Source organism: Taeniopygia guttata, chromosome 5 (genome assembly GCF_048771995.1).
Source record: "Taeniopygia guttata chromosome 5, bTaeGut7.mat, whole genome shotgun sequence".
NCBI classification, from domain to species: Eukaryota; Metazoa; Chordata; class Aves; order Passeriformes; family Estrildidae; genus Taeniopygia; species Taeniopygia guttata.
In genome coordinates, this window is record NC_133030.1 from 61478335 (window position 1) to 61491428 (window position 13094).

The 13094-nt window shown below is 45.2% G+C and overlaps 1 protein-coding gene and 1 non-coding gene across 2 annotated transcripts; one reads left to right on the plus strand and one right to left on the minus strand.

The window, feature by feature from the left end:
* Positions 1 to 2957: 2957 nt before the first annotated feature.
* On the plus strand, positions 2958 to 12880 carry TBPL2 (TATA-box binding protein like 2). The gene is made up of 7 exons (XM_030275242.4): positions 2958 to 3008; positions 5986 to 6374; positions 7093 to 7180; positions 7421 to 7512; positions 8586 to 8753; positions 10147 to 10241; positions 11834 to 12880. Exons 1-7 carry the CDS (start codon positions 2958 to 2960, stop codon positions 11911 to 11913), a joined length of 963 nt encoding a protein of 320 aa, XP_030131102.4. The 3' UTR covers positions 11914 to 12880.
* On the minus strand, positions 3067 to 3138 carry TRNAG-UCC (transfer RNA glycine (anticodon UCC)). Its single transcript has one exon. It is a non-coding gene; the product is annotated as a tRNA-Gly (tRNA).
* Positions 12881 to 13094: the final 214 nt, after the last annotated feature.

The window sequence follows — 13094 nt, forward strand, 5'->3', positions numbered from 1 at the left end:
TAAGGCTCATGACAATTCATCATGACAGTAACTCTGCGCTGCAGTGATTCATCAGCTGGTCACTGAACTGGGGAAGGGCTCCTCCAGCTGCTCCTTCCCTGCTCTGAGCAGTCCTGCCAAGACTCACTCGGGCCAGGATCTCGATGGCTGCTGCTTCCCAAAGGAATTTAAAAGGTGGAGGAAAAGAAGAGAGACAGGGAAAAAAAAAAAAGGGGGTGGGTGGAACCCCCGACAGTTTGAGAGAGAAATAATCTTTTTTAAAATTGGCACGGGAAAAATAGCTGCCTTTTCTAACATTATTTGACTTGGATGCTCAGAAACTAGATAGGTAGGTCTCATGAGCTCTAAGTGGTACATTTTGCATTAACATCTGTCCAGCCCATGGCAGGGGTCAGTCTCCAGCTGAAGAAGGAAGGAGCAGAGAGGGAATGATGCCTCTGCTGACTATGGAGTGTGAGGCAGCACATTCCCAGGAAGGAGCTCATGGCTGATGGATGCTGTAGGAGTCTCACACTGCTGACTAAGAAGGAGAGACACAGAAGTTGGGAGGCTGAAGGGAGCAGCCCAGGGATTCAGCTCACTGGAACACTGCTCTCTGGACCTCCCATCACCTGGGTCTTCACTCCCTGGGGCTGCCCAGCACTGCACACCCCCCATCATGGAGCTTTCCCCACTGCAGTTGCCCAGCTTGGAAGAGGAGGCTGTGAGCACAGAGCCCTCCTGAGGTACAGCCATACCTGCCCTCCTTTGGGCAGTGCCCAGAAGACCCTTCCCTACAGCAAAGCAACCCTGAAAGCTTGAATTGCACACACAATTTGACTCTTGGATCCTCAGAGGCTCTCTCAGCTTTCTAAACATCTTCCCTTCTTCAAATGGGTAAACAATCTTTCCCCCATTTAACCTGAGACACCAAACTCCATGACTCACCCAAAATCTCAACACTTCCTTGTGCCCCTGCCATTTGTCCTTATTCGAGGCAAGAAACAACACCAGTATCAAGAGATTCGTATTTTATGTTCCTCTCTGATGTAGCCTCACTCACTTGAACACCATAATTTGACCTTCTGTACCTCAGGTTCACAAAATGCAGCCAAATCAATTCCCAGGGGCTTTAGGGTGAACATATCTCCTCTCCAGGGGGTTCTGCAATGAAGGATTAATTAGCTGAGGAAGTTCACAGCACTACAGCTGCAATGCTACAGGCAGGGCCACTCCAGGAGCACCTCCAGCTTCCCAACTCCAGCACAGCAATAGTGCCACACACTGGGGGAGCACCAACCTCATGGCCCCCTGAGATGTCACTGCAAGGGCAGCACTCAGAACAACCCCTGTGCTCAGTCTGATGGTTTCTGTGGGCAGGGCAGGCCCACAGGGCTGTCAGGGAGCAGCTGTGAGGGCTGGGCTGTCACAGCTGGTGGGAGCAGAGCCCCCCAGCACAGCCCTCAGAGCCCCATCCTGTGGTGCCCACAAAGGCAGCTGACACCATGGAGCTGTCTGCAAGCATCCCAATCACCTGTCAGCCCTAAATGGGACATTTTGGATTTAACCATCCTGAACTGACCTGAGCTAGCTCTACCAGCCTCCCTAATTCAAAGTACAACCTCTCTGAGTCCTCTCCTTGCTTTGCTGCCTGATTTGCCTCCAGGACAGGCTGTGTGATGTAAACCAACCTGCCTAAGGCTGGATTTTTCTGGAGCTGGGAGGATTTGGCACCTTTTATTATTCACTTGTGAGTCCCAGAAATACCACAAACAAGCCCAGCAGGCTGGATGAGGAGGAAAGGATGCTTATCAGCCATGCTCTGTTCCTTGGATAAAGGGCATTAATCTAAGCCTTTGCACCTCTGGGGCAGTGAGAAGAGCCTGGCAGCACCTCCCGAGGACCTGCTGCATGTCTGTGCTTTGACATCTTCCAAAGGATGATGTTTGAAATGCTCAGCTTGCTGTGTGTAAGCAAATCTCACAGCAAAATCCTGTCTGGCAGAGCAACAGGTGCAGTGATCACAACATCCACCAGCCCAGGCAGGCAAAGGGATGTGTTCCCACTGTGCCTCCACAGAAATCCATCCATCCACATCCATCCATCCATCCATCCATCCATCCATCCATCCATCCATCCATCCATCCATCATCCATCCATCCATCTATCCCTCCATCCATCACCACACAGCGACAGGACAGGACAGAAGGAACAAGTCAGACAGCAACTCAAATGTTACCCAAGCCAAACTGTGTCAGCAGTGTGAGACTCCCACAGCATCCATCAGCCATGAGCTCCTTCCTGGGAATGTGCTGCCTCACACTGGCACATGGAAAAAGGGAATGGCCCTAAATCATCACTTACAGAGGGCAGAAGTACACTCCAGAGGGAAAATGCCTGCGCAGGGAGGACAGTGGATGTAAAGAGTAAAGGCTTCTCCCTGCCCACTCCGAGCAGTGTTAACCCAGCTGAGAGTGAACCAATTCATCACAACACCTTCAGTTTGAAGTTTACACTTTTGGCTACGGTGGGGAGCTCCTCTGGAAAAACCAGATGTGCCTCATTGCACTCGATGAGGCAGATGGGAGAAATTAAGGGGCACAGACTCTTGCTAAAAAGCATCATCTGTGCAAGGTCTAGACTACATGTACTACTACTAACTATAAGGTCCAACTCCCTTTCTCTTCAACCCTGCAGAGGAAAAATCAGGCTCAGAGGAGCTTAGGCACAGGTTGTGTTTTTAGGCTTCTGGAAAGCACACGAGAAGAGCCCCCCGATTTCTCTAATCCTCCAGGATGGGGCAAACCCTTTCAGACAGCTATGCAAGCAGGCCAGAAGCTCCAAGGCTGCTTGATGAGGGTAAAGCTCCCAGCTGCGATGGGCTCTGCTCCTTGACAAGCCACACGTGGCCCTGTGCTGTCCCTGGGGGTTAAAATTAAAAGCAGGATCGGAGCAGGGCTGGGAGCTTTGTGCCACCCATGGAGGGCGAATCGCTGCTGGAGCGATACCTGGAGAGTTGCAGCGAGCAGGTAAGGGAGGAAGGAAAAAAAATCAAGTAAGGAGGGAAAAAAAAAAAGAAAATAAAGCTGCGTTGGCCGGGAATCGAACCCGGGTCAACTGCTTGGAAGGCAGCTATGCTCACCACTATACCACCAACGCTGCGCTGGGATGCATCCCGCAGCCGTGCCTGAGCTGCATCATCACAGCATCCCTGCTGGATGAGTATAAAATCCCTTTGTCCCGGGGATTTCCTCCCTGTCTCGGGGAGTTCCTGCTCTCCTGGAGCTGCTGGGAATACGGAGGAGCTCTCTGGAGCGGGAGGTCTCTCTCACTTCCTGTTAAAAGGGATGATGCTGCCGCGTTTAAATTCTTGCGGTGGGATGCTGCTTGTGAGGGTCTGCCCAGGTGATGGTGTGGGTGGGCACTGAGAGGCAGGAGGCTCGCATCTCCTTGTTCTGGTTAGTAAATGTCTGCAAAAATTCCTTATTTTGGTGTTTGGAATGGTCGTCCTGATCTCAGGTGGTTGTAGGAACAACCAGGAGAGGGTTGGACTCCATAGCTGGGCATCATCGTTACTCAGGGGAAAAAACTTTTTTACATCCTGTTGTAAACTACTTTTCAGCTCAGAAAACAAGCTTAGCACGAGCTGTTTAAATCCAGAGACCATCCTGTGGCAGTGGGTAAAGCCCTCTGAACGTGCCCTCACAAAGTATTAAATCCAGAGACCATCCTGTGGCAGTGGGTAAAGCCCTCTGAATGTGCCCTCACAAAGTATTAAATCCAGAGACCATCCTGTGGCAGTGGGTAAAGACCTCTGAATGTGCCCTTACAAAGTATATAATGTGGAAATGTATAGTACAGCTTTTATAAATGCTAGTGGGCTTTTTATATTTCACATTTGCTGGTACCCTTGATAATATCAGATGTGGGATATCACTGCAGGGAGGAAAGAAAAATCTAAGTCTGTTGCTTAAGGCAGCTGGGTTTGATTTGTGTCTACCTGAGTTGCAGGGATTTCGGCAGTGGAAGTGAAAAAGGCTGTTTCCCCTTGAGCTGCCCCAAACTGAGGGATTTCAGGCAGGATCTGTGAGTGAAATCTCCTCCCTGGAGCTGCTGGGAGATGCCCAAAGCTATGCAGTTGGTGGGGGCTTGGTGAAGTTAATTAACCCAAAGTCTACAGCAATAACCCTTGGCAGCCAGCCCAATGCAAACATGGTCTTGTGCCCCTTTTGCAGCCTCTGAGCATCTGGCTGACAAGAAGGAAATATTCCCCAGCACTTAACCCTATCAGGGCTTTCCTCTGGCCTCTTGGGTGCAAACCTGATCAGAAAGGAAAAATTGCTTCCTGTTTCTTTATGCAATTTACTCTACTTTTTGAAAACTTTACAGCTGTGTGATACTTCTAGCCTCATGTATCACTTGTTTCTCCATCAGCTTCTTTAAGATACGTCACAAACTGGCTTTGGTTGGTTGTTTGTGGGTGTTTTTTTTTACTGTAATGTTCGTTCTTTTGATGCCCATTAGTATGATGTGAGTAGTCTCACAGGGAGCCTTTTGTATCATTTTCTCTGCACTGTGGTTCATACAAAACCTTCCTAATGAGCTCCTGTACAGTAATACTTAGTTCAGTGAAATTCTTGCAGAGACTGTGACTTCCTTCCCTTGCTGCTGATTTGAAAAATATCTATTTAAAATAGATGTATTTTTGTGATTCCATAATATTTTATTTGAAATTGGTAATTACATATTTGACCCTTTTTTCTAAAGGGTAAAGGAGTACCTAGATTTATTCAACAGCACCCTGCCCCACCAGATCCTCTTTCAGGCTCTGTATTTAGAAGTCAGTTTTAGAAGCAGTTTTAAACATGGGTGTTGGCAATGCTTTCCTGATTGCATCTGTATTCAGGCTAGTGAGGGTTCTCTGGGAGGATTTGTCACTTTGTCAGAGTTTTCCAAGTGTCTGCAGGCAAATTTACTGCAAAGTGGGAGCAGAGATCTCCCCATGGGCATGGCTGGGTTGCCAAGTGAGCTGACTAGAAGAGAGCAGCACTAGCTCAGGGCTGGGAAGCATTGCTCTGGAAATCCTGCTCCTGCTGGAGGTCAGGCAGTTGCTGCCAACTCAAGAGCCTCAGTCTCATGCACCATTCCCTGTTCTGATTTTTCAAGTCCTTCTGGCTCTTGAACCTAAAAATGCCTGATCAAACACAAAACCTCTTTATGTATTCTTTAGTCCAAGCTGTCACCTGCTGTGGATGTTGGCAGAAACCACCTTCGGAAAGAGGCTTATGGAGAGGGAATAAATCCTGTCCTGAAACTCTTGCCTCATTGACATGATGCTTTTTAAACAGCTTTTAATAATAAATAGTTGATAAAGAAGGACATTAGTTGTAGGTGTGTTGTGTGCTTGGTGCAGGGCAGGGTGCTGGTTCTGCTGACTGTGGTGAGGCTTTTTTTAGTTCTCATAGTTCTCATCTATAGCTTCACTCAGGCTGGTGGCCTCCAGGAGCTGAGGAATTAATTGCTGCTGGTTCTGTGAGCTGCTGCCCTCTGTTGCACAAAGCAAAGCTGACACTGTCCCCTGCTAGCAGGGAGAGGAAATTGAATAATATACAGAATGGGAGATAAAGACAGCCAGAAGATGCTGTCTGTCTTCCTTGGAAAAACTCCTGAGTGTGATAATGTGGTTGTGTGCATGGCTGAGGTGTGACTGTGAAGGGTGAAGTGTCACTGTTGTACCTGCATTTCTCAATTTGTGCTATCCAGGAATTCTCTAGAGTGTCCATGGACTGTGGTGAAAATGCATTATGCAAGCTATCTGGTTTTTTTATACACTCACAGACAAGCAAAGAACAAACTTTCAACCTTAAAACTAGTCTTTGCTAAAATATATATTGGGAGAAAATTATTGAAATTTCCTGATTGAAGGCTAATCTTAATTTGCTCTCCTAGTTACAGTAACTGTGTTAATACAAGACCCTTAATGGCATTTTTTTTTTTAAATTTAAGGATGACTTTTCCACTAGTCCTCATCTGTTCACTCCTATGAGCCCTTATGATTTAGAACTTCCAATTCAAGCATCTTCCCTGTTAAGTCAGTCCAAGGAGCTCCATACAGACTTTTCCTCCGTGGACCTCAGCTTTCTTCCAGATGTCACCCAAGATAACAAAGAACAAAACCTCTCTGAGGATGGCCATGAAATGCAGAAAGAGCTTGATGGGTCACTACCAAGTCAGGAGGACAGTGGTGTTTTCATGGATGAAAGCAGCTTGTCACATCCAGGTGCAGTTCAGCCATCTCCTGAAGCACCTGGCGTGTGTCCTCCCCTGGCTCCAATGACTCCCATCACCCCAGCGACATCTGCTTCAGAAAGTTCTGGAATAGTCCCCCAGCTACAGTAAGTTATGTGTTATTTATGTAGCACGCAGCATAGTCAGAGTTTGGCTTAAACTGCAAAGTGTTGCTCTGACTTTTCACTCTGAGAATGTAGCAAGCATGGCTTGGTATTCAGTAAGCCAAAAAAATACAGGAACAGTTTTTTTCTCCTCTTGAAGGGGAAAGGTGAAAAAAATTAACTGACAATATTGGATAAAAATATGAAGCTACTTGAAAAGGAGGATTTCCTCCAGGAAGGAAAATGTGAAGGATGACAGCAGACTCCAGGGGTTAAAAGATGTCACTCTGCTTTTTCAAAAGGAGAAACAGAATTGAGTGTGAGAACCTCTGGCCTCATGAAAAGATGCTGTCCTGTCTAGGATAGAGCATCTCTGGAATAGTTTATACCTGTAGAAAATAACCCACCCCTGCCTACCCTAGCTGCTCTAAATAATCAGTAATGGTTCAATGCCAAACTGTGAAAGGTTTCAATGATGCAGTTTTTGGAAGATGCACAAACTTATAATTCAGAGACTAATAGTTTCATACCTTGTTCTATCTCAAAGTGCAGTTTTGGGATTGAATTACTTAAGTTTGGCCAGAAGTAGCTTGGTGTTTGAGTGGGGAAGAGACAGGCAGGAAATCAGTTGATGGCAATTATTAATTGGAATGTGACTGTACTGCTGGGGGTGGCTCTGCAGTGGATTTTGCAGTGAAACAATTCCTCCCTCATTCCTCAGGAATATTGTGTCAACTGTGAACCTGGCTTGTAAACTGGATCTGAAGAACATAGCTCTGCGTGCCAGAAATGCAGAGTATAACCCAAAGGTAAATCTTGGACTCAAAGCTTTACCCTCGCTTCCATTTCCCAGTGCTGATGGATCCCAACGCTCCTGTGACTGTGGTCTTAATTATCCTGCTCCTAGGTGGGTGGGAAATACCTTCTGAGTGGGAAAGAAGCACTTAAAAAGCAAATATGTGTTGTGACAAGCCTTGAAAGTGTTAATTGTTGCAAGACTGAACAGAAATGCAGCTAAATTCCTGTCAGATTTTCCTTTGAATTTGTAGAGGTTTGCTGCTGTGATCATGAGAATCAGAGAACCACGAACAACAGCCCTCATCTTCAGTTCAGGAAAAATGGTCTGCACAGGAGCAAAAAGGTACTTTTCTGTTTTTTCCCTTCCCTCTTAAAGGTCTAGGTCTTTCACCTCTGCATAAATTCTGATGGAGAATGCCTGAAAAGCCTTGCTTAAAACATCTAGCAAAGGACTAATTGCAAGAAAAAGTGAAGCAATGATATTGAAAGTCTTGCTTTCTTTGTGATGACACATTAGCAATTTCTGAACTGTGTACTTCTGTCCCTGAATTTAGATTGAGCTGAGCAGACATCAGTAGAAAAGCTGCTAAAATTCCCAGAAATTGTTAAGGGATTATTTACATGTCTCACTGATTTTTAAAGTGTTTAGGACATAATTTGTGTCTGTCAAGTCTCTCTTCGGTGTCTGTGTTCACCAGTCAACACACCTGCCTCTAGAGGAAATGGGAATTGTGGAAAGCAAAAGTTTATTTCTGTACTCTGCAGCTTTTTTCCCTGAAGCCCAGCAGAGACTGTCTTGGTTTTTATAGCCCAAAAGAGCCAATTAGAATTAATTAACTCATGCTTAAGAGACCTCTTCTCCAGCCCCTACCACCACCCCAGGTAGGTGATTGTACTGGTGCCTGCAGTCTAATGCCTGGATCAGCACTGAGAAGATGTTTTGAGGAACTGAGAAACCTCACAAAAGGGGAACCTCTGAGTGATGAAACCTCTCCAGTGGGTTCAACCAGACCACAGGAAGGTGAATGAACAAACGCCTTACTCCTTTTAGCTCCCTGCAGCAATTCTGGGAATGGAGCTTTGCTATTTTGAGCTGCAGGATCTCTTATTCTGGAGTGCAGATTAGCACGGTGGTGGCTATAAACTGAATTCCACCTCAAGAGCAGAGAAAAGCACAAATAAATGTTGGTTTTTTTTTTTCCCCTTTGCTCTTCCTTCAGTGAAAAGCCCCATCCCTGGAAGTGTTGCAGGCCAGCTTGGACAGGGCTTGGAGTGCCCTGGAATAGTGGAAGGTGTCTCTGCCCATGGCAGGGGGTGGAACAAGATGGGTTTTAAGGTCTCTTCCAGCCCCAGCCATTCTGGACTTCTATGATTTGAGGGCTGTTTGGAGATGACAATAAAGGTTTTTTCCTTCAGTGAAGAGCAGTCAAGGCTGGCAGCCAGGAAATACGCACGGGTGGTGCAGAAGCTCGGCTTCCCTGCCAAGTTCTTGGACTTCAAGATCCAGAATATGGTGGGGAGTTGTGATGTGAGGTTCCCCATCCGGCTGGAAGGCTTGGTTCTCACCCACCAGCAGTTCAGCAGGTATGAGGAGATCAGCTACAGCCCTGTGCACCTGGCAGCAGGTTCTGCAGCCACTTGAGCCTTTGCTCTGATGCCTTGTGCAGGCTGACCTAGAACAGAGACCAGACAGAGTTAAAGTAGGGATTTATTAGGAGGCCTCAATGGATCTACCTTGGGCAGCACAAGAGCCCAGCCAGGGCTGCACCCCAGGTGAACCCAAAATGCACGACTGCTCATGGGGTCTCACGTTTTTATAAGTTCTGCTCCATTGGCACCTTGGAGTTCATTGTCCCATTCCAGCTTTAGCCCAGGCAGACCCATCCTGCTTGTTTTTCCCTCTTCAGCCCACGGTGTTTGTGCTCTTGGGCTGAGATTTGGATCATTTGTCCTTGGTCCCCAGCTGGAGAAGGAATTGTTTTGTCTCCCTGCTCTGTGAAGAGAGCTCACCATCCCCTCATATGAACCCACAGACTAAAGCAGCACAGAATCTAAAAAATATAAAAGCTAAAACCTGAGGAATCGGCTCCACTGTGGATTTTAATACCAAGGTGGCCTCTTAACTCCCAGCAAAGCAGACTCCTATCTGCAGGGATAAGGTTTCCAACCTTCAGGCATGAAGCCCTACTGCATTTGCAAAATACAAAATTGCAGGTATACTGAAGTTTTTCTGGGATATTGTTTTGGTTCTGTTTGGGTGTTCTTTAGCCAAGAATTGAAAGTAAAGTCGTAGCTGAGTGATGGGCATGTTGGACCTGTGAGATCAGCTTGTTCAAAACTAGATATTGCCATCAGGAAAGGAAGATTTTGGCACTGACAAAACCAAAATTCAGTTGTCTTTTATTTAGCACTGCATCTAATAGTTTGCATTTCACTTAGGAACTAGATATATATTAAATATTTACATTGGCTGTTGTCTTGTCTTAGTTGCACAGGATGCTTCCTCATAGGGGCTCTTTGCAGACTAGGGGGGATTTACTGTGAGGGTGGGGAGACCCTGGCACAGGTGCCCAGAGAAGCTGTGGCTGCCCCTGGATCCCTGGAAGTGTCCAAGGCCAGGCTGGAGAGGACTTGGAGCAACCTGAAGCAGTGGAAGGTGTCTCTGCCATGGCAGGGGGTGGAATGAGGTGATTTTTAAGACTTTTGAAGATTTGCAATGAAGGTTCCAAGGCTATGACAAATAAGAAGTGGCTCACAAATCTTTAAAAGTCATCACGAAGATTCCCCCACCATCTCCAGCTAGGTTTAACAGGTTTCTCTTCAAGATGTCCAAAACCTGACCTGCCTTTCTCAGGGCAGACAGATAAAATCAGTGTGGTTAATTACCCTATTGCTACTGTAATTAAAGTGCACTTCATTCAAACAACATTGAAACAGCATTTGCATTTTACTAATCTCACCTGCTTGCTTTGAACAGCTATGAACCTGAACTATTCCCTGGCCTGGTTTATAGGATGGTCAAACCAAGGATAGTGCTGCTTATCTTTGTGTCTGGAAAAGTTGTACTGACTGGTAAGTGGTGCCTCTCTATATCTGTAGCCCACTGCTGCTTCACTTTCTGAGAGAGCATTTAAATTAAGCATTAACTAAAAATCAGTATTTTGCCACAGTAAAGCCACTTGGGGCTCTTTTTAATGGCTGCTGCAGCTTTATCTGTGTTTTCTGCAGATAACATCAGTATTGTTGCACTAGAATCTTACATTGTTTCATATACAGAGTCTCAGATTTCCATGTTAAGTATTTTTTTAAATTCAAAGCCTGATGCCACGTGCCAATGCAGAGGATGCCAACAGGATGCTGACATGCCAGCAACTACTCAGGCACTTAAATAAGAACCTCACAATAAGCAATTTAAAATTGCTTGGACAGGAAACAAACTTCTTAAAACGCTTCACTGACAACATTTAGTAGGGATTATCAGAGGAAAGGGTGGAGATCTAATAGCTTGTTCCAGACTGTTTGGCAAAAAAATTGTGAGGCAAAAGCCTTGCTGAGTCAGTGTGCTCAGCAGACACCTGTACCTCAGATCCCAGGTGACTTTTTCAAAAAAGGTGAATTCCTGAGCTCCTGGCACATCCTTTTGGTGAAGCTCATGAAAATGCTTCTATTCAGATGTACTGAAAGGTAAATGATGCTTGTTCCCAGAGGCTCTGAATGTGTTATTTATATTTATAACACAGCTTTGAGACACGGGGAAGGCAAGAGAAGTGCTTGTCTTAGGCAGAGATTCCCACAAACATAAATCAGGAATGAGCTCAGCCAACTGAAGGATGGGGCACTCAGGACAAACCTTAAATGCTTCCCCCTCCAATGTCCACAATTTTCTTAGGTGCAGTAAAATCAGACTGGTCAGTTCCATTCCACTGATGCTTGCATTCTTTGGGGTACACTAATTTTTGTGGCCTTGCTGTACACTCAGTCCTCTGCTGTGAGTCCTGGGCTCACAGGGCCTAATTCCACTTTTAGTTCATTTAAATCCAGTTTTCTTCTAACTGACATTTGTTGGACCAGCATGAGTAGTGGTGCTGGCAGGGAATGTTCCTGCCTGCTGCAATGCAGCTTGTGTGCAAGACTTGGTATTAAAGATTTTACAGTACCACAGAAAAGGATTTGAAATCAAAGGTATTCTAACAGCTTAAAATCAAAATTGCTTCTCAGAGCTGGAGAAGGAGAGTTCTCAAACTGTGGAACAACTCCTAGTATGAAATAAAGGCCTTTCACTTATTGTTTTTACTTTTCTACTCACCTCATGAACAGGCAGAGCTGTTATTCTTAAGCAGATAACACCATGGTAGTGCTCAGTTGCTTTTTTTTCCTTCTTCAAAGCCAATATTTTGCACCTGTCAAGAGCAGAAAATTGCTGTTTTGGTTCCACAGATTAAACAAAACTAGTCTTAAAGCTAAACAAGCTAGGAATTGTTCTTTGAGGTGGCAGATAGAAATTCTGCCTTTAGTAGTAAGGTGCTTTCAATCTCCTGGATTTCTTCATGGTTTGTAATCTTAACGGGTTTAAACTGCCTTCAGATATTCTCAGCACTGTTGATTCATTGTCTGTTTATTGGTTTTTTTTGTTGTTTTTTTTTTTTTCTTAAATGTCCATTTAGGAGCAAAAGATCGTTCTGAAATCTATGAGGCATTTGAGAACATCTACCCCATTTTAAGAGGTTTCAAGAAACCATCGTGACACAGCTCCCAGAGCAATCCAGAAAAACACCTGGGCTTGTCTTGCTGTGCATAGAACAGAACCAAGGGCATTCCTGGACCCATTTGTGGATTATTATGCAAATTATTCATTTCTGAATGCCACATATGCTGATGCCTTTCTATAGCTTGTGAAATGTTCTTTTCTTTCAGATTCTATCTGTAATACACTTGACTTCTGACAACTTCTGCCAAGTTAAAACACTTGATAAATGAATGCACTTTTAATAGAATATATATTAAGTTGACACTTAAAAATATTTTGTAAGTCAAACACGTGAATCCACACTGCACTTCAAATTGGCTTAATCAGAATCCTCAGCTCTAAGTGTCCTGAATTGCTCCTGCAGTGTTGTAGTTTCATGTTTAAGCTCAACATGTATTATTGTCTATAACATGGCTTACAGAATCCCGCATGAGTTGATTTTGGTGTTTAGAAGACATGTGCTGAAATCACTCTGATCCCAGTGGCTGGATAAACTCTTGTGTGTGATGGTGCAAGATTTTCTTTCACAGAGAAGACATTCCAGGTCCTGACTAGAAAATCTGTGGGTGGAGGGGTGTAACTAATTAAATTATCTAATTTGACTTGGGATGAGTTAGATTTTAACCAAATGGTACCCACTTGTATTACTCCCTCACGTACATGGGGGTTTTGTGCAGACAGAAGCATGTTGGCTTGGAACTTTGCTAGAAATGGATTTGAGGAAAACACAAAAAGTCTTGGATGCTCATGACTTAATTATCTGTGTTATTTAACCAGTGTTCAGCCAATAGCACTACACTTGGTAATTTTGGAGCAAAACCAGTGAGGTTTCCTGTACTTGGTTTGAACTGAAGGCTTTATTTTCAGAAGGTGTCCTGCTCAGAATGGTGCTGGGAGCAGGAACAGCGCAGGCCTATCCCATGGCTGCTCTGGAAAACCCCTGGAAGTGAGCCAGAACAGCTTTGTTGTGCCCTTCCCTCCTGAAGGTGCCGTACCTGTCTGGAAACACCACTAGAGGTTGCTCTTAGATGACTTAAGTGCAACCCAGGTCAAAATCATCCTTTGTCCTTGCTGGAAATACTCGGCTTAACTCAAAACAGGGTCTTGCTGGGCTCTGTCTTGATGCCACAAAAATTTATTTCTGATTCAGTGAGGGTGTGGCTTCACCTTCTGTATCT